General features: G+C 28.0%; 5 protein-coding genes and 1 non-coding gene across 17 annotated transcripts in view; 3 read left to right on the plus strand and 3 right to left on the minus strand.

The window, feature by feature from the left end:
* The window catches only part of LOC100644979, a 95,547-nt gene extending 90,786 nt beyond the window's left edge, over positions 1-4,761 (plus strand). For all 6 annotated transcript variants that reach the window (XM_048407180.1, XM_048407178.1, XM_048407181.1 and 3 more), the window contains 3 exons: positions 371-603; positions 1,238-1,449; positions 2,503-4,761. In XM_048407180.1, the coding sequence (XP_048263137.1) occupies positions 371-603; positions 1,238-1,449; positions 2,503-2,657 (600 nt within the window). In that variant the 3' untranslated portion in view covers positions 2,658-4,761. The remainder of the gene's footprint in view (positions 1-370; positions 604-1,237; positions 1,450-2,502) is intronic.
* LOC100651616 (leucine-rich melanocyte differentiation-associated protein) lies at positions 2,326-10,685 on the minus strand. Of its 2 annotated transcripts, XM_048407185.1 has the most exons (5): positions 10,524-10,685; positions 10,199-10,426; positions 5,707-6,085; positions 5,040-5,130; positions 2,326-3,324 (listed from the first exon to the last, which is right to left on the minus strand). In XM_048407185.1, the coding sequence occupies exons 1-4, from the start codon at positions 10,581-10,583 to the stop codon at positions 5,051-5,053; spliced, it is 747 nt and encodes a 248-aa protein (XP_048263142.1). In that variant the 5' UTR covers positions 10,584-10,685; the 3' UTR covers positions 2,326-3,324; positions 5,040-5,050. The 2 variants fall into 2 exon arrangements, with proteins under 2 accessions (XP_048263142.1, XP_012171476.1); XM_012316086.3 differs by lacking the exon at positions 2,326-3,324 and having other exon boundaries at positions 4,704-5,130.
* A 22-nt stretch (positions 10,686-10,707) lies between these two features.
* Positions 10,708-10,779, plus strand: TRNAP-AGG. The gene has a single exon. It is a non-coding gene; the product is annotated as a tRNA-Pro (tRNA).
* Positions 10,780-11,352: 573 nt separating this feature from the next.
* On the minus strand, positions 11,353-14,001 carry LOC100649636 (non-homologous end-joining factor 1). 2 transcript variants are annotated; one of them, XM_012316083.3, is made up of 5 exons: positions 13,489-14,001; positions 13,052-13,370; positions 12,821-12,977; positions 12,502-12,734; positions 11,353-11,846 (listed from the first exon to the last, which is right to left on the minus strand). In XM_012316083.3, the coding sequence occupies exons 1-5, from the start codon at positions 13,660-13,662 to the stop codon at positions 11,665-11,667; spliced, it is 1,065 nt and encodes a 354-aa protein (XP_012171473.1). In that variant the 5' UTR covers positions 13,663-14,001; the 3' UTR covers positions 11,353-11,664. The 2 variants fall into 2 exon arrangements, with proteins under 2 accessions (XP_012171473.1, XP_012171472.1); XM_012316082.3 differs by having other exon boundaries at positions 12,502-12,737; positions 13,489-14,000.
* Positions 14,002-14,117: 116 nt separating this feature from the next.
* Positions 14,118-17,370, minus strand: LOC105666464. 4 transcript variants are annotated; one of them, XM_048407189.1, is made up of 6 exons: positions 17,054-17,370; positions 16,123-16,458; positions 15,611-15,897; positions 15,237-15,483; positions 14,376-15,008; positions 14,118-14,298 (listed from the first exon to the last, which is right to left on the minus strand). In XM_048407189.1, the coding sequence occupies exons 2-6, from the start codon at positions 16,207-16,209 to the stop codon at positions 14,173-14,175; spliced, it is 1,380 nt and encodes a 459-aa protein (XP_048263146.1). In that variant the 5' UTR covers positions 16,210-16,458; positions 17,054-17,370; the 3' UTR covers positions 14,118-14,172. The 4 variants fall into 4 exon arrangements, with proteins under 4 accessions (XP_048263146.1, XP_048263145.1, XP_020722234.1 ...); XM_048407188.1 differs by lacking the exon at positions 17,054-17,370 and adding an exon at positions 16,552-16,789 and having other exon boundaries at positions 16,123-16,455; XM_020866575.2 differs by lacking the exon at positions 17,054-17,370 and adding an exon at positions 16,552-16,789.
* A 2,109-nt stretch (positions 17,371-19,479) lies between these two features.
* LOC100645261 (tyrosine kinase receptor Cad96Ca) overlaps positions 19,480-24,429 on the plus strand; it is a 70,416-nt gene continuing 65,466 nt past the window's right edge. For both annotated transcript variants that reach the window (XM_003400556.4, XM_048407192.1), the window contains exon 1: positions 19,480-20,579. In XM_003400556.4, the coding sequence (XP_003400604.1) occupies positions 20,462-20,579 (118 nt within the window). In that variant the 5' untranslated portion in view covers positions 19,480-20,461. The remainder of the gene's footprint in view (positions 20,580-24,429) is intronic.

Consider the following 24,429-nt stretch of genomic DNA (forward strand, 5'->3'; position numbering starts at 1 on the left):
ATCTTTTATACTAATGGTTCTCAGACATAAGAGTCTTGATACTTTTTTATTGAGAGTAAACAGACACATCGAACGAAATATATCAGAATATCTAATCCCGTATAAAAATATGTTGATAAACTTGAGAGCTTAGAAACGAAAATCACGAATCAGACGTCGTTCTGAGTCAATTTTGTCTTGGTACATTTTTTTCTATCGACAAAATAAGCGAAACATCCCCTATAAAACAATACATATCGAAGTATTACACAAAAGTATTGCATCGTTCTTCCTGTCAAAATTTCTTCATACGATTCGAATGATTTTAAACGATAAAAATATGTTTCTCAATAATTATGTATTCAATACTCATTGCAATTATAAATTTTAGACAGAACCATTCGACGACCCTGTTGCATACAAAGGTGAGGTAATCGTCGGTCTAAAGTTCGTACCACCAGATCCTACACAACTAGAACGAGATCGGGAAATAGGAACAGATCGTAGTGCTTCTAAATCGAAGAAGAATTGGAGTCGCGGTGCATTACACGTGCTTGTAAAGGAAGCAAGAAATTTACAAACCAGAGCAAAAAATTCAGGAACATGTGATCCGTTTTGTAAAAGGTATACCATAATTATTAGTGAAATGTCAATGTACAATTTACTTCTAATTTCATTTAAACACTTAATTTCATTTAATTTTGAAAAAGGATGGTAAAGAACTAAAAATAATTTCAATTATATATTTCTCTAAACTAGATATATTTCTGTGAACTAGATATAGTATCTTGATTTTTATAACTTATAATTTCAAGCTCTTAAATATATTTATTCCTACATTAAATTATTTTCCAAGGTTTGTACATATAAACTTTTTATTTCTATATTATAAACGTCATTAACAGTAAGTAAATATTTCTAATACAAAAAAATAATTTCAAACCTCTAATGATAATGAATATATATATCATTCAAAAATGTATCAAAAGAAACGAAACAAATTAATATTTCTTAATAGAATAAATAACAATTATGAATTACAGTCCACAAATTAATTTTGTTTATATACATCAATAATTCCCCTAAGTTTTGATAGTCATCACCTAGCAGTAAAAATTGATATAGATTAATCAAAATTAATAAATAATAATATTATGTTGTCAAAAAATCAGTAAATTCGCCTATCTTTACAAAAAATCGTGTAACGTATTTAAGGCAGAAAAAGCTACATGTTTATTATTACTATAAATACTTTCAGTTATTTATTACCTGACAAGGGACGTTCAGGGAAACAAAAGACTGGAGTAGTTCGCAGATCTGGTGGTTCACCAGTATGGGGTCATACTTTCATTTATAAAGATGTTAGTCTACAAGAACTAGCAGAACGTGGACTGGAATTGACAGTCTGGGACCATGATCGTATTGCCAGCAACGAATTTCTAGGCGGAGTTCGATTCAACCTTGGCACAGGTACATATCACCATAGCTCAAAGTACTCTTATATTTTACGTTTTACTATAATTTTGGTATTTAAGAAACTTATTATATAATTTATTAGAAATTATTTGGAGACTATCTTGAAAATTAGTGTTCTTTGATCCGCATACCATAATAATTAGCTATTCACCCCTTTTTCAAGAATATAATGAAATAATACACATTTCATTTATAAAACTTCAAGATAATCTATATTAAAAATTATATTCATAACATGCGACTTTAATTGAAAAGATTTTTTCATGTAACAATTTTTAAGTAATTTATGATGTTAGACGAATCACCCTATATAGTTCTGATTCTACTGAAGATTTTTATTTTGTATATCGTTCTATAGCGTAATAAAAACGATCATAAATTATTATGATTCATATATTATGACTCATATGTACATTATGTCATGCTATGAGAAGCATATTAATCTTCCATCTCTTTTTCCTATTTAAAATATAATTTTTAACACTATGACTTTTTTTTATAAACGAAACACACGCTTTGCATTCTGAACACATTTCAATTTTTGACATGTTTTAAAATCTATGTACATACATACTAAAGTTAGTTTGCTATCTAGTTAATACATAATAATCATTGATATAAGACAAATATAATATTTCATGTTCAAATCTAATATTCCAAAATTGTTTATTAATACATATTGTACATATTATACAATATACATATATTATTACTAATACTATATTTTAAGATATTATAGAGGCACACAGAATACCACAACATTTCTCTTATGATTTTTATATAGACTTCTTATATAAATTTTATAAGGAGTCATATAAAAAATTTGCAATATTAGATTATCAGGGCTTTACACTATTAAATAAATCGTAATTAAATAAAAAGTATTTATTAAATAAATAATTCCACGTACTTGTGAGAACCAACAATATTTAAAATATATCTTATTCTTCATTAATGCGAATATAACACTGCATGATTATACATATAAATTTTTCAATTTGAATAATCATAATTTGACATATTAAAGAAATTGATTAATCTTTCCAGGAAAACACTACGGAAAACCAGTTGACTGGATGGATGCAACCGGTCGAGAGCTGTCGCTTTGGCAGAGCATGCTTGAAAGGCCCAACTTCTGGGTCGAGGGAGCCGTGACCTTGAGGCCAAACCTGCATAATCACGGGAAAAACAGCAGCTCCTAAGCATGTCGTGGCCTCTTAGTGATTTCTTTTGTACTTAAATGACATGTTCGTTCGCGGACCTTATGAGTCTCCATCTCAAGGAAGCTGGAAATGCTTCGGCCTAGTTGAACTTAAATATATACGTATCGTGTATATACGTGGTAGTGCAAACACACTACACATCGATTAGTTTCAAAGCAACATTCGAAAAAAGAAAAAAAAGAAAAAGAAAAAATAATCAGTGCCTTTAAGGCCAATGCGGACGCGTTGCATTCTCTTTACAGAGCACAGTCTATAATTTAGACTCTAAATTCTGCGGGACACAATACCATATGTGGTCGTCAAGAGGTACTAGCTCTGGACATATGCGAACAAGTTCCAAGTAATCTAATCTTGGTTCTAAAATTAGTACTTACCATTACTCCAGTCTAATTTGTAAATGTTCATAGCTGCGCGATAACTAGAATTTCACTTCGCAGTTTTCGTTCGCTTTTGATATGTTACTTTGTAGGTATTGTTTCGAATTATGTTTTTCTTTTGTTTAGATTGCTGTAGATATGAAAGATCATACTTTATACGATTTTCTTCGAGTAATTTTTCTTGGTACCACTGTATCCTTCTTGTACGTTTTCGTTACTTTCGTTTCCTTTTTTGTTTAGTCGCTTTCATTACCTTTCTTCGTTATCACCTGTCAATTTTTAATCTCCCATTTTGTTTTTGTAATATCCATTCTTACGGAGTAAAACAAATTCTAGCCAGGTGGTCAACATCGATATATCGGCGTGCAAAATTCGTGCAATATTGTAAAAAGGCGTGTCTCGTCCTTCTCTTCGAATAAGAACTTTTTCGATAATAGCGGGATAAAATTTTTTAATCGCGGGCATCCGTCCAATAGCGAGGCGTGATGACTATTGAATATTTATCATACATGAATATCCTTCGTGGCCAAGCATATTATCGAAAGTAGGAAATAAAACTTGAGTAAGTAAGGCCTCGTTCCAAACGTGCACATTCTTGGAAAATGGCTCGTCGATCGCAGCAATAGAATGAAATTTTAATAATTCTATCTTTCAGCGAACGAAAAGAAAAAACACAAACGATATATATATATTTTATAAAATATATTTTACTTGACATTGATTGAATAAATAAAAAGTTTTAGCGTTTGGAACGTGGCTTGCATTGTAGACACTTTCCTTTCTTGGAGAGAAAGATGCTTCCAGTGTGTACAATACTTGAAACGATTTCTCACGCTGAGCATTGCCAGACCGATGGAACGGTGTATTTAAGGAATTAAATATGACCGGTTCCCATTCTATAGAAATATATGTAATCATATAAATGTTATATTTATACAGTCACGTACGATTACACAATATACAACAAGCCATGGGGCTTTTGATCAGTTGTTCGGCAACAGATGAAAATCTTAAATAGAATAAAAAAATCAGTGTTTCAAAAAAAAAAGAAGCGTATGCCAATAGAGAACGCTTATGATAATACGAAACATATAAGAAACACTGGTCCGCGTATACTTCCTTTTAATACTAATTGCATCCGGAACGAACCGAAAGGCTGACGTAATCGTACTTAATTAATTATTACAATGCCGAGTTTCCGGTTTATTGCATATAGGCAAGTATAGAGCGTAACATGGATCGTTTAAGTACCTATCCGTAAGGTTCTTCCTAAATACAGGGTTAACAATTGAGACTATTTTAAACTGCCTTCGACGTAAGTTCTCTCCTAAACACATGTCAAGGAACCGAGTATGAAAATTCGTCAATATGCTTATAAAAACGAGGGTGTCAGCTGGATGAGCTGTATTTGTTCGCTGTTTGTCAGAAAAAAAAACCCGATTTGTTGCGCATAGAACGTATTGTTGCAAGACTATGTTGTGTACGTTTAAGGACCAATAATATTAAATTATGATAATAAAGTCAATGAGCAGGAAGAAAGAACCGAAGTGTTGGAATTCATGACACGTGCACGTTTTCTGTTTCCGTTCGAGACTGTGTCACGTAACACTCGGATCGAATCGTTCGATCAATTGGAAAGAAACAGAGATACTAATTTGGACATTTATTTATACCAGTGTACATGATAATAAAATTTTGTATGTTTACTCATGGTGAATTTATATTTTATTCGATGTGTGTATATATATATATATTTATTTGTTTATTTATATAAAAAATTAACATCTAGTAGATGAATGCGTACAAACGCGATTTCAGGCACGTAGATGAGATTTTTTGGTAATAAAGAAGAAAAAATATCGAGAAGGTAAAAAAATTGTGCATCATTTCATTCAGTACGTTTCTATGAGCCTCATCGCTGTTTTTATCATTGATTGGAAAAAAAAGTTATCATAACTTACATCCAAAAATTAGTTTGACTTACTAAATGGGAATTCAAAGATCGTTATTTGAAATAAACCGATTTCCTTCTGAATTTTTTCCTGAGTAACGGTATTTACACTTTCCAAATGCTCCTGAAACAAAAATATTCTTACTGAAACAAGTTTGCAGAAATATTTTAATTTACTCTTAAATAACGTAAATAGACTGAAACTGAATAATGATACTGTATCTAACATTTCGTAAAAGAAATTAGGTATTTAAAAGATAATGTTTTATCGGAGAATTAAAAATGAAATTGAAATAAAAATTAAAATTGAAGTATAAATGATAGATAAAGTAAATATTTTACTTATAAAATACTTTGAATATAATTTTGTTTATACAATTGTACGCACATACATTATATACATTTTAGACTTAATTTCCTAATCAGCATTTTCATAACACATTGCTTTACTAATAATAGGAGTACGTTCAAACACTTACTTACTTGAGATTTAACAGGATAAATACATTTATCTGTAGTGTTAAGATTAAATTAGTTCTACACATTGTTAGTTATTATATTATAAATATTTTACCCCATTTCTTTCTTGAATGAATCAATTCTTAATGAAATATCATTACATATTGAACTTCATTGGAATAATTCTCTTGCAGAAGGAAATGCTTAAAAAATAATAAAATATACCATATCAAAATCGTACCTTTGTGATCAAGAGGATCGCGAATTGACCTTGGCAAAGGCGTATAATGAACATTGAAAAAAATATCGTCGAACTCTTCAATCGGATTCGGAAGAAATTTCGGTGACAATTCTGGGGCCAATTTCACAGTCCTTGAGAATTTTCCTCGTCTTTCGGCATCATTTCGTTCATGTCGCGTTACGGGACGTGAATCGAGAAAGCGAAGAGTCGAAGGTAATACGTATATCGCGTACAGCCTGTAACGATTATAATCCTCGTCGTCGGTTGATGTTGGATTAGTCAACTGATCGGGGCATCCTGGATTGCCAAGCAGGCTTACATACACCACATTTGGACAACATTCCTGTATCCTTCTCAACGTGTGATCTATGTCTGTTATCTACAAAATTTTTCACAATAATCACAAAAAATTTTCAATATTCATGTAGAATTACATACTATCTAGTTTAACATTTAATTTATATTTAAATGAGGTACCATATAGTATAAAATTAATTAAATCCTATAAACATATAAGTACATTTTAAATACTCAAATATTGTAATACATAATACATTTCATTAATATATATGTTATAATTTTATAAATTAAGACTTCAGTTTATTTGATAAAAACTAAACTTATTGTTATTATTTCAAGAATATTTATTTATTATTCGTTAAATTAAAATTCACAAAATTCAATATATATGATTTTAAATAAACATTGAAATTATTATAATATTTTATAATGAGCAATTAAGTAGATTTGCAAATAATATTCAAAATGTATTGTTAAACGTCTAAATGTTAAATATTTCAACATCAAAATTAAAAATATAAATATTAAAAATTTTGTTATTTAGGACATAGCACGATATATTGCAATTTGTAATTTAAAATACGGAATTTTGTATACATTATATATAATTATATAATATATATAATATAATACTATATAATAATAAATATAATATATATCTTTTTATATATTAGCTTTATATGTATATGTATAAAGTCATAGTTTCTTTAAATATTATACTTGGCAATACTATATATTTTCAGTTCTCACAGATTATTGCTTACGATACGACTGTATCGTGTAGTAGCACAGAGGCGAAATATATGACACAATAAATACATAATACTGAAAATTCACAACCCGCATTATTTATAGCTATAACAGGATAGTATAGTTATCAAATTAATTTGTAGCTCTTTTATTTATTTCTATTTCTCTATACTATCCTAATAAAGAAACAGCGCAGCTTTTATTTGTCTGTACTGAGTAGGTTCAGAAACTACTGCACCGGTTTTTACGAATTTTGTTCTGTTGCCTCCTTATATTTCTTCTTGTAGCTTAACTTTTTCGGAGTGTTGTAAACTACGTAATATTACAATGTCTTATCAGTGGGCTGGGAAATAAAAACATGCATCTAATTTTCGTACAGAAATCGGCCAGCGTAACATAGCCAGCATAAGTTTCGTGTGGTTCACGATGTTTCATCAAGTGACGGAAGTACCGTAACTTCATATACGCGATAGTATCAGCAGTTTTGCAACTATCTAATGAAGTACAGCGCATTCTGTGTGTGATACGCATGCACAGTACAAAATGTGCTGCATTTTACGACCAGAGACCTTTCCACATTGACTTTACTTTTAGTATAATATTTTTTTATTTTATACACATAAGTTTGCTTAAAGTATATTAAGCCATGAGCATAAATTGGAGGTTTTTTTTATTTTATACACATAAGTTTGCTTAAGGTATATTAAGCCATGAGCATAAGTTGGAGGCCAGGTAGTGATGATAATTTTATATTTTATGAAGTAATATTTTGTATATATAAAGATATACAAAATAATAATGAACAATCAATAAACATATAATTAACTAAACAGATTTAAACTCGCTATTTTGAAATAATAATGGATAAACAAATATGTCCCACTCTAAATACAAAATAAATGCTAAAAACGAATAGTAAATGTTTTTAATTGATTGGCTAATTTATATAAAATAATGCTGTTGCTGACGAAAATATGTTAATATGCGTCTTGATTACATCACCGCAACTTATTCGCAACAAGGTGAATGGCATAAGTGTCATCGAACTAAACGTTCTCGATGATATAAGATACCAAAAGTATATCATCGATACACGTCCGGAATTTTAATCGGGATGAATCAGTTACAAGCTATTCTTTTAAGAGTTTCCTGATCGAAGAGAGTACAGTTAATTCAACAATGAACGAAAACATTTTATTTTACCTTCTGCGAATTGCCATTTTAACAACTATTAAAAAATCACGAACTAGTAATATATGTTCGAAATATGCGTAATATTGTCCATTGTTAGTCATAATAATTTTTATGACATACATGGCCGTATTCAAAGGTTAATTGGTATTTTAATATGCAAAATAAAAATTTGAATATACTCTCTCTCTCTCTATATATATATATATATAATTATGCTATCATAAAAAAAATTTAATGCAATGAAACTGCAAATGTGAAAAAATATATAGTTTATATTATTATAATATACTCGTATATATGTATGTATAACACAAACACAGCTTTAATAATAGCCAAAATGTACCAATGTACTAAACTGTATCTTCATAAAAATGCATTTTAATACATGTTTATACCAACTCTTTCTTTTCTTGCTTTAACACATTATATCTACCCACATATTTGGCCAACTTTCCTTACGATACACTGTAATGACATGTCTTACGAAAAAAAGTCAGAAACAAAATAAATTAAAACCATTGTTAAAAAATTTTTATAGCTGTATCTATAAATTTTCACGATAATAAAGTTTTGATAAAAAAAATGTATTACATAGAAATTATTGGATTTTTTAAATTTATCTATAAGATAACATTTGCGATTTCCAAAAAAAAGAGAATACAGAAATAATTGTATAACTATTAAAATATGTATCTATTCTTGAGACTTGTTTTAATGAATATGACCTTGATTTCAAATTTTCGATTTTTAGACCTTTTTGAAAATTATTATAAAATTTATTTATTTACCAATTTTTACTTATTTAATTTATCAATATAAAATTATAAAATTCGGTAGGTAGAATGGAAATAATGTACCAAATAAATAATATCTAAATATAATACTTCATTTTGAATTCGCATGTAAGGAAGCCAGTTTGTTTACATTTCCAAACAATAGTGTGCAACAATATTGTTACATCGAACAGAACAAGACTAAAAATCCCTCATTTTCGGGATTCCTGGACATACTCGAAAATCTCGACATTTTCGGCAAACCCAGAGATTTTTTGTATACTTTCGGAAAACGGACGAGATATTCTTAGGAATCTGCATACATTTGGAAATTCGTTCCGAACTCAATACATAAGTAAAAACAATTTATTTGAATATTAGCGCATATTCAAATAAATAATTAGTTGATTTGTTAAAGTACATAAATCATATTGCGTTTCATTAAAAAAATATGCATTTCTTTCAAGCGCTATATATTTTGAACTTTTATTGATATGTATTGAAAATATTTGTATGGAAATTACAGGAAAGTATTTAATAAATTAGGCAAAATAAATTCTCAGGTTTCATTTAGAACTGTTATCTTTTTGTAAAAAAAACATAATTCACATTGGAAATGAAAAGTAAGATAATATCAAAAAGAAGTTCATCCTGTAATTAAGCATCGAATTGATATATACAATATAATATATATATACGATATATACACATATAATATTACTATAAATAGAAATTTAATAACATTTGAACGCGCTGAAAGATAAATCTGTTGTCATACATGATAACGAGCACGTCACAGCATTATGCTAAAATCTATTGAAATGTATTTGATGAATGTTTCGAAATAAAATTTTAGTGAAATAAATAAGAAATTTGTCCATAGATAAAATATCACGAATTATACATAAAACATTTTATACATAATTTATTGTAAACGAAAATGCTCGAAAATGGAATAATATAATTAAGATTATTAAGTACATCATACAATACTTTATATTAATACTTTAAAATTTTAAAAAAGTAGTTTTTACATTAACTACTCTTCAACGTCTTACTATATTCAATATTTTAAGTCTTGTTGATAATAAACATTCTTTTATAACTGATGACAATTTTTCTTTCAGCAATTCTATGAGATTTAAAGAACATTAATTAACGTTTTTTATTTACCATTCATCAAAATTGCGTAGATACTTTTGTTAACTACGTACTTAAGTATGTATGTAAGTGCATATATACATACGTACTCTACAAGATAACATAGAACGCCATGCATATAAATAATTGACTGGCCTGACTAAAAAACTAAAATAGAATATTATATTTAAAAGATCACTGAAAAATCATTTAATCTATAATTCTCACAACATACAATTATCAAGTAACTCGTGTTTATATCATATGTGACAACTTTAATATAAGAAAATATTGTCTCTAACACAAAAAAGTAGCAAAATATAAACAAAACAAACCTTGTTGTTGTTTAAACTGAGTGTGGTCAAACTTGGTATACAAGGTAACGTCTTTAGGTCCCGCAGTTTATTATTGTCGAGTATCAATTCCTGTAGTCTGCAGAAGTGTTTAACAGAGCTGATAGAGGTTAGTTCATTATATGATAAATCTAAACTCGTACAATCATTACCAACGACACCCACTAATCCTCCGGGTATCTTTTCTGCTCGTTGTCCCGTATACCAAGCCTAGATAGTGGAAACGACGTGTAAGAGTTTGTATATAGAACAAAGTTCACTAAAACAACACTTCAATTGTCTGCTAATAATAATATAAGTTAATTACCCGCCCACGTCGTACTGTCAATGCACTCCTATTAAAATCTTGTTGGCTCCGTTCCGCCATCTTGCACGTAAAGTACTATATGATGAGAAATTATCATTAAACAATAAGAATGATGATACTTTGAATTGACAGTGAAGTCGCCATTACGAAAGATATTTCTACCAAAGAGTATACTATACAATATGGCTCGTTGGTCTAGGGGTATGATTCTCGCTTAGGGTGCGAGAGGTCCCGGGTTCAAATCCCGGACGAGCCCAGTAGTTATTTTTTTTTAATCATTTTAATTACATTTCATTATTCATAATACATAGCTTCTCACGATATACATAATATAATTTTATTAAAAGTAGATTATAGTTTTTAGTATAATAAATAAATAGTAAACAAAAAGACACAGGCAATAGATAATAAATAGTTTATATTTCTATATGCATATATTCTTTTTCGTATAAATTTTACATAAATAATTATTATATTTATTATTAAATATTATTTATTTAATAAAATAGTTATATTTGTATGTGCAATTCATACTTCATATTCTGAAGTAACAAATTTATATTTTGTATTCCAGTATGTACAATTTTACATCAAAATAACAAATTTGTAGATATATAAATATACAATTGAAGTAATATCCAGAGAAAGGGCTTAAAATTCTATATATATATTAATTAAATGTTATTCAATTATATTTTAGATTATTATAAATAATTTATATATACAAATAAAGTTAATTATCATTAATTCATTTGAAATCAGGTTCTATACATACATATATCTTTTTATAATACAAATTTTGTATATCAGAAATTTTTTGTGTTAACAAAATAAGAGGAAGGTAAAAAATTAAAGTAAAAATAAAAAGAAAGATAAAACATAATTTACTGCTTTAAAATCTGTTACTACTCAACAAATGATTGATGCAAAAAGCCAATGATGTATCATATTCGTCAGTCAATGTACTTTTGGAAGTAAATATAATTAAAATGAAAAATAATATCATTTGGAATTTTTTGATATTAAAAGATAGGAAAAGTTAGAAAACTGTATGTTAAATGACAAAATTATTGTCATTGTTTTGTGCAAAAGTAGGTAAAAGTAATAAGTATAGTTAAAACCTATAAATTAATGTTAAATATCATGTAAGTTTATGATATTCCTTAAAACATTTGCCTAAACACAAACCAGGATTATCTCTACAGCCAGAACAGTAGTAATTAGTTTCTTTCCGTAAACCATTGACAGTGCATTGTCGACACCTTTTCCGTTTTATCTTTTTATTCTCTCGTCTGGGTAACATTTCAGGTAGATGTTCAGGTTCTAGTAAAATAAGACATATATTTTTCTAATAACTTTCAAATAAAATATTATTAATAATATTCAGACGAAAGTTTTCATCACCTCCATTATCTTGTCCTAATGTCGTTCTGCTACTTTCACTATCAATTTTATTGTAATTTATATTGCTGTCTTGCATATTATCGTCATCATCATTATCATTATTTCCTATGATGATTTCTTACTTCTCTCATTTATCTTTTAATGGAAAAGCATTTTCATTGTGTCTATAAATCTCTATGTTCCTGGTTGTGCTTTTGCATTTTAAATACTTAATGATAACATTAATTTCGTTATAAAGTGTATATGATGCATCATTTGTCATATTGTACAAATAGCCTAGAATTTTAGGACGTACATAATACGTCGTTGGTTTTGAACAAATTAATCTATTATAGGTACTCCATTTTGTATATATTTATTATACACACATATATGTATATCAAGATCTTTACTATAATTAATCTTTACTAATTTTGTTTTAATTATTGTTTAAGCTAATAAATATAGAAGGGGAAAAAGTATTCTAAATATCTATCAATCTTTATTAATTAGCCTTTCCTCTGAATATTATATGTATTTAAAATATTTTCTTATATTTTAGATATTATACTTCACAATATAAAATCATTCAAACCTTTTTTTAACTTTTCAGGCCTATGTACCATATTTGTGGTTCCTGTTTTATTTTTAGTTATTTTCTTGCTAGTTGTATCTTTGCCTTGCTGTTTATTTTCAGAATATATAGATTCTGTGGTCTTTTGTATAAAAGTATCCTCATGTTTACACATACTGTTATCATCATTTTGAACAGAACTAATAATATTCTGCTCCATTTTGTGCATGTCATCAGCATCATTAATATTACTACTGCTGTAATATATCAGATGTTATATAAACTTTTATTGCAACTTTTTAAATTTTCTGCAAAGAAATAATATTTTGCTCAATAATACCTTGTAGATTCTCTAGGAATTGTACTACGTTTGTGTAAATTAAGTTTATTATAAAAATTCACCATGCTTTGGAATGCATTTGTGCAATCAATAATATTTGGATTGGAAATAGTTACTTCGAACTGTTCCTCCTTAAAAGGTTTTGTTTCAATATTCTCTGTATCAGTTAACAAAACATGAAATCTTATATTAAAATTATACTTTTAACATAATATGTCAAAGGAAACATACTTCTTATTAATTTTGCACCTTCTGCTTTATATTCAGCAATTTCTTTATCTTTCCTTCTCATTAAATCTAAAAGAAATTTATGCTGACGAATAATTTCCATCGATGATATACATAGAGGTTTAGTTATAAAATTCCAAAAATCTTCTGATGTTCCTTTTGTTAAATTTAGTTCAAATTTCATTAAACAACGTTCTACTGGAACTTGCAACTCGATATGTTCCACAGTTGCATTGATAATATATTTTGACATATCGTTAAAAATATTTAATATAATGTCATTATAATCAAGAGCTTTAATATTTAAAAGTCGATTTAACTTCTAAAAGAAACAATTAAATGGAATTTAATTCATCTTGTTTTATAATAAATAATACATTAAAATTACTCAGAATGTAATATAATGTTATAAAGTACATATTGCATAGATATATAATTACCTGACATCTATCCAAAATAATTTCTTTTGTCAATGTGTCAATCCATATTTCAATAAGATTAGTTAGGAAAATTTTAATTATGTCATCTTTTTGTGTAACAGAAACCATGTAAATATCATTATTTATTTCTATGTTATTCCATGTATTGTGTTGTTTATATTCATCAGAAATCATGCTGTTTGTTTTATTAATAGAGTAATAGAATTAATAGAGTAATAGAAAAGATTAGAATATCTTTAAAAAATTGTTGAAGCATAAATCATAATGCGTTTTAATGTGCAAAAACATAACCTATCTCGCTGTATCATATGTTTCAGTTTCTTCAAAAATGTCTGTACTTAAAGAGAGTTAGAGTTTTTCCGTTCTGATAACGTACATTTTTCTCTACATTACATGTTATAAATACTCGCATTTCTTTTTACTTGATAAGATTTAAATACATTTTGCACTATTACACACACCAAACTATCGCTTTGCAAAATATCTATACTTATATATATAGTGTATACATATACAAACAAAAATAATAACTACGTAAGAAATATTAAAGAATAATATTTACTAAATGTAAAAATAAATAAAAATTAACTAAAAGTACTAAAATTGGAGGAAGTAGAACAAATTTAAAATAGTATAAAAATATTTATTATATAGGAATATATTGAGATATGAAAAATAGAAAAGTTATACATCTTTTTTACTCTTTTTTACAATTCGGATATTAACTGTATGAAATTTTGTATTCGATATATTGTTAACTGTGTTATAGTTAATAAATTCTCCTTGTTTAATTTTGTTTTTCGCGTTAGCCTGTAATTAAAAAATGATAATTATAAATTATAATCACGTTACAAGTCTCATTTCTAAAATTATATTATTGAACAAACCATTTGTTGTGATTCATAAGAAAAAATAGACAATGTTTTATTTTTGGATTGTTTCAATTTTGAAATTTCTTTCCAATTAGTAAATGTAACTGGACTATAGTTTTTTAACTTTAACTGATTTGTGTAGAGTTTATCATCACTGAATTTTTCGACTATGCCATGTTTATGCACCTCATCACATTTTTTTAATTTGGGGGTTAACGATTCTTTTGATGTTTTTTTCTTTCTCTTCATTAAATGATTATTAATTGAAGAAATACTAGATGATGTTAAATTTCGAGTGTTTGTTTTCGCATTCCTTCGCTGAATGGACGTGTCTTGTTCGTATTTTGATTTCATATTTCTCTCTTCAAGTGTTAGATGACCTTTATCCAAGATTTGTGTTTTTGCTACATACATATGCATATAACTTTTATTTTTGTTTAAATTTGTTACAAAATGATTGTAATAATTACAATTTTTACTGTGTAATTCCTTTGTAATATATTTGCTTTTGCATAATGTATTGTCAAAATCCTTAACAACTTGCTCAGTCATACACTGCGTTTCAGCATTACTAAAAAGTCTCAATTTTAAACAAAGATTACCTTTACTATCTACATACTGAGATGCTATTGCATGTTTTGAAGCTGCCTATAAAATATAATGACATATATAAATTATTTTTATATATTTTATATAAATTAAACATTCACAAGTTAAGACAGTTAAGCTTTATTTAAAAAAAATATAGTACAAAAATAGTTATATACACACATTATTGCTTATATAAGAGTTTTATGTATATTTTGTGTATATTACTTTTATTAAGTGTATATAAGGATTATAAATTATATAACAAAGTATCTACAAATTACATACCAAACTTTTAAGAAGCTGATGCTTTCTTTGATTTTTCTTTGGTAAATGACTTAATATATCTTTTGTATATGTAGTTATTCTATTTGCAATATCAGTTAAATCATTGTATTCTTTCTTAAGATGCTTAATCAGAGTTTTTGTTTGAGGAAGTTGTATTTCAAATGTATTCTGCTTTAAAAGCATACATGATACACCTACATCTTTTACCAAAACTGCATCAGGGCATTTGCTATCACTTGTATTGCTCCTATAAATAAATAAGTAAATATATATATATATATATATATATATATATTTATAGGCATTAGTTATATATATACCTAACAATTAAAGTAAATAGTTAAATATAAACAAAATATAATAACAGGTGTAACCTATAATAGGGAAATTGGCAGCTATCATTAATTGTAGAATTGCACATCTTATCAAAAACATTATTTTCCATTAAAACTGTGTGTCTGTATGTATCTTTATTCATACTATTAGTAGAATTATAATTTGATACACCCATTAGAGCAGTTTGATTAGTAGCATTTCTTTCTGGTGTTGTGGAAATGAAACTTGTAGCAGGTTCTCCAGAAATAGCAGAATGTTTCTTCATTTGCGGTATAATGTTAATTGATGCATCTCCTGCTTCCGGAGAAGCAATAAGGACACCCATCTCAAAGTGATGATTAGTAAATTATCCAATAATTGTTAAATTACATAGAAGTATCAGTTTTACCATATGTATAAATTTATATCTCTCAATACTGAGTATGTATATCATAAAGAAATAAAAAAATGTCAATAAAGTGATTTACAATAAAACACTATATATATATATATACATAATAGGTAACCAAATAAATAATAGTAGCATAATAAAAATAGCATTATAAATTACCGAAACTCTAAATCTTCTTTGTCCCATTACTGAAAAACACAGGCATGTGTAATGTTTGTATCTCTGCTGGTTTTTAGAAACATCCATTACATTACAAAATCTCAAAGTTACCAATTAATTTTGAGACTTTAACGCCTGAAGAAGGTTATGTTTATATCGTTTAAAATGTATAACAAAATAGAATCATATTTTTTACAGGATTAAGAACATAATTGCTGTGTTCATATTGATAGAATAATTGGTAATTAACGTAACTAATATACTGTATAGTGTATAGATAATAAGTCTTTTTGCTTAATGAGAATTTATAGCAATCGTAATAGACGTATATTACTGCTAAAAAAGAGAAAATGATGTATTAGTAAAAAACTTCCTACAATGTATTTAAATAGTACTTAGTTTTTAAAACTTTAAGTAGTAATTTCTCACTGTAAAGGGGCACATATAATGACGAACTACATGTTATTTTTTATATATTATGATTTTTCAATGCACAATTCCAATTTTGGTTGACTTAAGATATGTTTTAATTTCTTTAGAAAAGCACAGCTATAGGATCTTATTGATTTATAATATTGTATATTTCTCAGGTAACATTTCTTCATTGTAGGAATGAAAATTATTTTACTTTATATTTACTTTAAAACTGTGAGGTTTACAGCTATTTTTTTTTTAAATTATACATTGTTGTATATAAAACAATATTTATATTTACAATTAAAATTAATTTTTAAATCAAGTTGAAATATATTTATATAATAATATATTATATAATTGTATATTAGCAAAACCTTATTTTGAAGAAAGAGAAGTGCTTTTCGAAAAATGTAAAAATACATGACATTTATATATTTCTAGAATATTTTATTTAATCGACTCCTGATTACACATACAATATAGGTATTCATTTACTACATGGCTTACTACATACAAAGGTCGTTCTATCTTCTTTGATTAATTTAATTGCTGCCTGTTGAATATAGACTGCAGGACTATGGTCATATAAACAAATCTGGACTCTCGTTAGGGGAAACCAATGTGTCTATTGAGCCGAAGAAATCATGAAAAGCATGAAAAGCAAGAAAAGATCTCGTTCTGCGACATTGACCATAGGTGAGAACTGATGAATGATCGTATGTACGATCGTATAAACGGGTCTCAACACCCACTAGGGAAAACTGTCCGAAAATTAATTCCTAAAAAACCAACATTGAAAACAATAAAGTTCTCGTTTTTGCAAGACAGACAAAGAGTGTCTCTATCTGACACTTATAGCATGTCACGCATGCGCAGAGCGAGAACTTTCTTGTTTTCCATGTTGATCTTTCATAATTAGTCACGATTGAATTTTCGGTCGGTTTTCTCTAGACTTTAGTACATGAACGTCGAGATCTGCTTACATGATCGTCTTTGAGACATTCATAGTATAATATATAATATATAATATGTACGTATCATGCATGCGTAGGACGATACCTTTCCTTCCTCTCCATCTTGATCTTCTTCGACTCAAAAAACAGACGGTTTCGTCAATGTTTTCAGTATAGAAGTGTCCAGAACCAGAAGTTTATATTACCGTGTGCAGGACGGAATCTTAATTAAAGCAGTGTTTATCCGTGACAGAAAATGTAGCATGTTAACAACCTATGCAACATTTTAAACGTTAACGCTATTCAATATAATATTTAACATTCGTATATATTACCCTATTTTTCTATATGATAGGAATATGTTATTTTAAGTTATATGAGACTAAGCAAAAAATTGTGAACCTATTAAAATATATTGTAAAATATTAAGAAAAAAATAAGTAATGAAAGTAAACACATACAACAATAACAGTACCCATACAACAGTACCCATACAACAGTACCCATTTCATTGTGATTGGCTAGTGCGTTATATCTGTAACTACCTAGGTAGGTGATTTCCAGGAATTACTGACTGTCTTTCTTTCCGCGAATCGATCGTCTTTCAATGAATTTCGAATTGAAGTGAAAAGCAGTGAGTGCGAATAAGATATGTTAAAAACAGAACTACGGTGTGGCCACAACTAAATAATTTTTGTAGTAGAATTGAATAAATGTTATTTTTCTTCTTTATATCTATCATATATTTATATACATCTACAAATTTTTAAACTATATATAAAGCAATAGATATTTTTTACATTTTCATTTACATTACATTTTCTTAGTTTAAGAAAAATAGACAAATTTATTAATAATTTTAGTAATAATTAAATTTAATTCACTTCGTTGTAATTTTTCTCATGAAATCGATAGAACTTTTCACTTTATAAATAACGTATAAATAAAGTATATAAAATTTAGATCTTTTTTTTTAGTTAGAAATAATACTTTAATACGTCGTTCAAAATGGTTAGGAAGTCTCATTATAAATATGAGAACATATTTATTAAAATGTAATATATAAAGAATCGTAAAATTATATTATAATCGTATATTTATATAAAAATATATAAATAATAAAATCGTTATCTATCAACTTATATATATACACACACACACACACATATATATATATTATATACATTATACGTATATTACAGTATACGTGTATATATAGAATAATTGATTTAATTATTAAGCTTATTAATAATTTTAAATCACATTTCAATTTACATTTCAAATAAAAAATATGTTTTCTTCAATAAATCAATCATTCAATTCAATTGTCTGTTTGAAATAGGTCATAAATTTTTAAAGTATTTATTAAATACACATGCATTATGTATGCACTTAGTATTGAACTTTTTGTACTATATATTACAATGAGCTTTTTTCGCATTATATAATACTGACTATGAACTAAAACGTGGTATCACATAAAACTTAAAGAAATTTCAGAAATATTAATACTGCTTCAAATAAACCATTTTACCTCTCATTTTAATCTACTAAAAAACTTAGAAAGCTAACTTATTGAACTTCTAATTTCTTTTGAAATAAATTTTAAATTTTACAAAATATTTCTAAAGCAGTAATTTTTAATTAAAGTTTATCCAAACCTAAAAATAACATAGGAGAACAGGGATAAAATGAATAATAAATCTTAACCTTTGGGATATAAAGAATGGATCAATTTTGTAAGTTAAATTTGCATACCATTATTTTATTAAGTTATATGAACGGTCTTACTTTTCAAGGTACTTTAGTGATTATATATAGATAGGAAATTAAAATTAAATATTCCATAAAATATTCATGATAACAATGGTTCTTTAGGCTAGAATTAATCGAATTGTTTGACTAAAAAACTATCGAAGGAAAAGTGCACTACACGATTCTCAAGATACTACGCCAATGGTATGCGTTCTTACAGTTTGATCGGCATGGTTGCCGCGGCACTCGTGAACAGATCGCGTCGCGCCGCAGGTAGAGTCAGTTTGATCCGCGAGCGGCATCGTTGCAGAGTCGAAAGGCTCTAAACGCGAACAATTTCATTTCAAATATGCGCAAGATCGGTTCCCCAAATTTGGGTCAATGATCCAACCAGTAAACTGTCAATTCTTTTCTTAAATTTGAAATCAGTATAAAGTGATCGAGAAACCGATTGACAGGAATATAATGTTGTCCGCGTTAAGGTGAACGAGAATCGTGATGAGCTTGGAGACGACGTTGATGCCTAATACGGCACCGATCGAGGTCGATAGATTCCAAGCGTTTTTCGAAATTCACGTCAGTGACGATTTGCCAACTGCATTCAGTGCATTCGTAATTGGTGTTTTGCTGTAGTCGTTCTAAAAACCTGTGCCGGTTAATTATCCGACTCGAGAGAAAGTCGATGGCTACTTTGCGTGCTTCGACCGGTCGACAGATACTTAACGCGGCGATTCTAACTTGGGTGAAACTTTTCAGCTGGTGTTTTCAACTTATGTGACGTTGTACTAATAAAATAAAAAATTTTGTTACTTTACATTAATTAAACTAAACAGATTCGAATTTGTAACTTAAATTTTATCACAGAAACGTGTGTGTATTGCGGGTACAGGTGAAAAGTTCGTAAAACATAAAAGAAATCAAGTGTAAAAATTGTTTCGAGATTTTCAAAGAAGGAAACCTTTGTTGTAAATAATCGAGGAATGCGTATTGCACGGATTTGCAATTGTTCCACATCATACCTAGTGATCGGCATCAGGTATGAAGAAATTGACGGGTCATCGCAAAAAAGAATAACAACAAATGCGTTTGTATAAATGACAAATGCGTGTTTGTATAGACGCGATTGATCGTGCAACCATTTGATAAATGTCATCGAGGGAACTAACTATCGAAGTGTTTCGGTTTACCGTGGCTCGGTTCGAGCATATCGAACCATGTATCGGCGAGTTGAATGCGGTCCCGTTGACATTTCACGTATCGTAGACCAATGTAGCGCGATGTTTGTCAGATTGACCATCGTTATTGCGGCGCTATGCCTGTGGAATGGAGTTGGTAAGAAATAACCTCTTCTACTCATTTTACGTAATTGATCGCGATGATATATTTTAATTAGTATAGGAGTTGCGTTGTGATTAGTAGACTGTGAATGGATATACTTTAAATATTTTATTTGTTATTCCAGATTTGTTTTTCTAGATGTGTTTCATCTATTAAATATTATAACGAATTATCACATATTGGATATTTTACATATTTTTGCACCTTTAATTCTGTTACTCTCTTTTGAGTTATTTTTAATCCAATCGTATTTTTCTATCGCTAACAATTTCTTAAATTTAAGGAAAACATGAAATGATCGTTATTGATGTGTGTAAGTTTTCATTTTATGTTTTCGCCAGAGCTTTTATTAAAATATTAAACTTCTTTCTGTTTATGAAGACAATAACGTGATTCAAATACAATTTGAGAATTGCAATAGGTAAACATCTAAGGTTAATGAAGTTTAACTAAAGTTCGATTATTTGGTCAATAATCAGAAAATAAATTTTATGGAAACTATTTAAAAAAATGATCATAGTGCTCTAATAAAAACATTTGCTTCAATAGTTGGCAGGTTTTTAACAGTATAGATCATTCTGCATAATTATAATGATTGTATTCATTTGTTATTAAATATGCAAAGCAAATGGAGGATGCTTAGATATTTTAGTGACATTAAAGCGAAGCATCATTGATCATTCGAAGTTTCGCAAACCATTTTATATACCAGTAATCTACGGTATTTAATCGTATTTGTGCTTTTTTAGCCACGCTCTTGTAGTCTGTACTTTCTAATATATCCCGGAGAAAGCGTCGAAAGACTTCATCCAATGCACGCTTCAAACCAGCGCGAAATCAGAATGTAGAGGAATAAATTCAACGAACAAATGATATATATGTAGATGAATTAATTTGGCACTATTTCATTGTTAAAATGCAATAATAACATAATATTTAAATAATAAATGAAGATGAATATACGTCACAAGTAAATATAAAAAATTAATATTTATATTATATATAAACTGTTGTAAGAGTATAAAAAGATTAGTATATAAATAATTATTTAAAAACAGAATTAATTTAATTTACTTGACAAGAGAATTAAATTCTTTATTGGACTAGCTAGCTTCAGAGAGTTCCACACACATATTATATAGACAATATTGTTTTTATTTATTATATTACATAGTATACGTTATATACTATGCTATTTTTAAGGCAAGTATAATATACAGGATAATATATATGCTTAAGGCATATGCTGCCATGTGTCCATTGGCAATAAATTCGTTACAGCTTTCAACTTATAATAGAAATTCTCATCTGTTATTCCGAGGAATATTGTGGCCTGAAACAGCATATTATAATGTGTGTCACAGAATATTGGTACGTTGTGAAATAATAAATATGAGTTGTCATCTTATGGTGATAACTGTGACAAACTTATCGTTGATGTTTATGACGATGTCTCATAAAAAGATGAAGCAAGTATTATTGACTTCGCTGAATTTAGTCAAAATGATTTTACGCTATATATATTTAACTATAGATAAATTTTGAATTTCCGTGATTAATTTTGAACCGAATGTTTAGTTCTTTTTTTATTTTTTATATAAGTAGTTCAATTTTATTAATTTACAAATATTTTGTTCCAAGCGTTATCCTTTAAGATATTTATTTGTTTTATCATTGATACATTAGATTGATAATGTAAATGATATTTTTCAATCCTATCGAAAGTTATATTCACGATATATGATTACGTTTGTTTGCCATTCTTCTTAATTTCTTTTTATTCTGTTTAATTTCTTTCCTTTCTTGCTTCAACGTTAAATGAAAGTTCTGAAATACTTAAGTTTTCTTTCGTGTCTTGATTTTCGAGGAAATTTTCGAAAGTTTGTGGGCGTGTACGCGTGAAATTGCTTAGTGATTCTCCGAATCTTTTTGTATTTTATCTTATAAAAATGTAACTCTTCGTAACAAAAATAATAATAATAATAGTAAAAAGGGATGAAGTTTCTATATTACCGTATAATAGTGATTCCTGGAAGATAAGCTTCTTTTTTAATTATCGAAACATTTAAAAAGTTTCGAAACTTTTTCTTTCTTAAACTCGAAATTCTTGAAGATAAATATTATGTCACCTTTTGAGTACGAGGACTGTAAAATTCTAAGATTAAAGTAAATTTCAAGACTTTCAAATATTTTTTAAAACTATTCCATTCCAAAGAGAAGAACCACTACGTTTTCTCTTACACTAGAAACCACATGTCATAATATTTTCTTTTCTAGTCATTTGTCGAAGCAAACTCTACGTCCTATTTTATTTGATTCTCCTTAGTTTTAGCACAAAATATATTTCTTATATCATAAATGAATATATTAGAAATATTCCATTACAGATACGTTATTTGTTACGAAAATATACAAATTCATATAAATTATGAACAGGTTTCGAAAGTAGTTTATCGAGAATGTGAGCCAATTGGAATGAAATGTAGAATCCTTCTCAAATACCAAAGAGTTAATACATATCTAAATATTGAACCAAATTTACTTTTTCGGATAGTTTTGTAAAGAAGACATAATGCTAGCAATAATATAAATTGATAATAATATAGAATACACATAGAGAACATAGAATAGGATTCTACCGAAAATAAACATATTTATCATTTAGTTAATTCATAATTGAATAAACAAAGTTTGATAGAATCTATATTTGATATAAACAATTTTATACGGATACTGAATTTTATTAAATTTATTTTATATGATAAATTTTATAGTAAGATTATAACGTAAGTTTATAAAGTAAATTTATAAAATTTTATATTGACATTCAGTTTTTCTACATTTGTCTTGTATAATAAATTTTGCAGAAATGTATAAAATTTATTAACATTGATGTATCTAGACGTGAAAGACTCATCATATTAAAAGATAAAATTTGTCATATCGATAGAACTTGTAATATACCAATTGCTTATATTTGGTCTGTAGTTGTTTATCCAGATACGCATTGCTTTATATAATAAATTTTGCAGCAAGGCATGAAATCTATTAAAAATTATTTATTCATGAAAGATCTAATATTGAAAGATAAGATTCTTCGTGTCGATAGAATTTCTAATACTCTAACTGCATTCAGCATTGTATCTAGTCTCCAAGGTATTTAGCCAGGTGTACACGTTGCACCTACGCGACATTCCTTTCGTATAGCATTAAATTGCCGCCTTCGACAAGATTCTGCCTGTTATTCATCCTCCGAACGATTCCTTTCTCTTTGACATCGATATCACAAATAAAAAGGTGATCGTAAAAATCGCCATCGAGCGTGTCGATCGCGTTGCTGTACGGTTAAATAAGACAGAAAGGAGATTGGCAACGCGTGAAGCAGATTAATTTGAATGCGCAAACCCGTCACGTCATGGAATCTAAGCCTATGATTTACAGATTTAAATACGGATTTTCCAACTACGACACGACGGCGAGTGTTGGTTAGCAATGTTGGATTCTCTTATGAACCAGTCTGCACGAGTGATTTAGACTGGTGAAGGGTACAGGTGAAAGTTGCTTAAAACATTTATCCAATTTATCCTACTCATAGTTTGTTTTATCGCTTTGTTTCTTTCATTCGCTCTCGATCTTCCTCTATCTTTCTTTGAACATTAATTTTGGGCGTGAATTTTTTTATTGATTGTTATAGACATAGATTTTAAAAAGCAAGTCTTTTTAACACAGTCTTCTTTCTTAGAGCGTTAACTTTAAGCGCGAAAATTGGAAAATGAATTGTCTGTGATTATTAGAGACATACATTCTTAAAGAAAAATTTGTTTTCTCGGCGTTTTCTTTTTTT

This window comes from Bombus terrestris, chromosome 7, assembly GCF_910591885.1.
Source record: "Bombus terrestris chromosome 7, iyBomTerr1.2, whole genome shotgun sequence".
In the NCBI taxonomy this organism is placed as follows: domain Eukaryota; kingdom Metazoa; phylum Arthropoda; class Insecta; order Hymenoptera; family Apidae; genus Bombus; species Bombus terrestris.

Excerpts from the sequence above, each read along its gene's own strand:
- LOC100651616 (XM_048407185.1), bottom strand. The coding sequence starts at position 10,583 with ATGGCGGAACGGAGCCAACAAGATTTTAATAGGAGTGCATTGACAGTA. Across the intron at positions 10,427-10,523 it reads TGACAGTACGACGTGGGCGG|GCTTGGTATACGGGACAACG; the intron begins GTAATTAACTTA and ends TCCACTATCTAG. Across the intron at positions 5,131-5,706 it reads CGATCCTCTTGATCACAAAG|GAGCATTTGGAAAGTGTAAA; the intron begins GTACGATTTTGA and ends TTTTTGTTTCAG.
- LOC105666464 (XM_048407189.1), bottom strand. The coding sequence starts at position 16,209 with ATGGATGTTTCTAAAAACCAGCAGAGATACAAACATTACACATGCCTG. Across the intron at positions 15,484-15,610 it reads TGCCAATTTCCCTATTATAG|GAGCAATACAAGTGATAGCA; the intron begins GTTACACCTGTT and ends ATTTATTTATAG. Across the intron at positions 14,299-14,375 it reads CTTATGAATCACAACAAATG|GCTAACGCGAAAAACAAAAT; the intron begins GTTTGTTCAATA and ends TTTTAATTACAG.
- LOC100649636 (XM_012316082.3), bottom strand. The coding sequence starts at position 13,662 with ATGATTTCTGATGAATATAAACAACACAATACATGGAATAACATAGAA. Across the intron at positions 13,371-13,488 it reads TTATTTTGGATAGATGTCAG|AAGTTAAATCGACTTTTAAA; the intron begins GTAATTATATAT and ends TGTTTCTTTTAG. Across the intron at positions 11,847-12,501 it reads GCCTGAAAAGTTAAAAAAAG|AACCTGAACATCTACCTGAA; the intron begins GTTTGAATGATT and ends TTATTTTACTAG.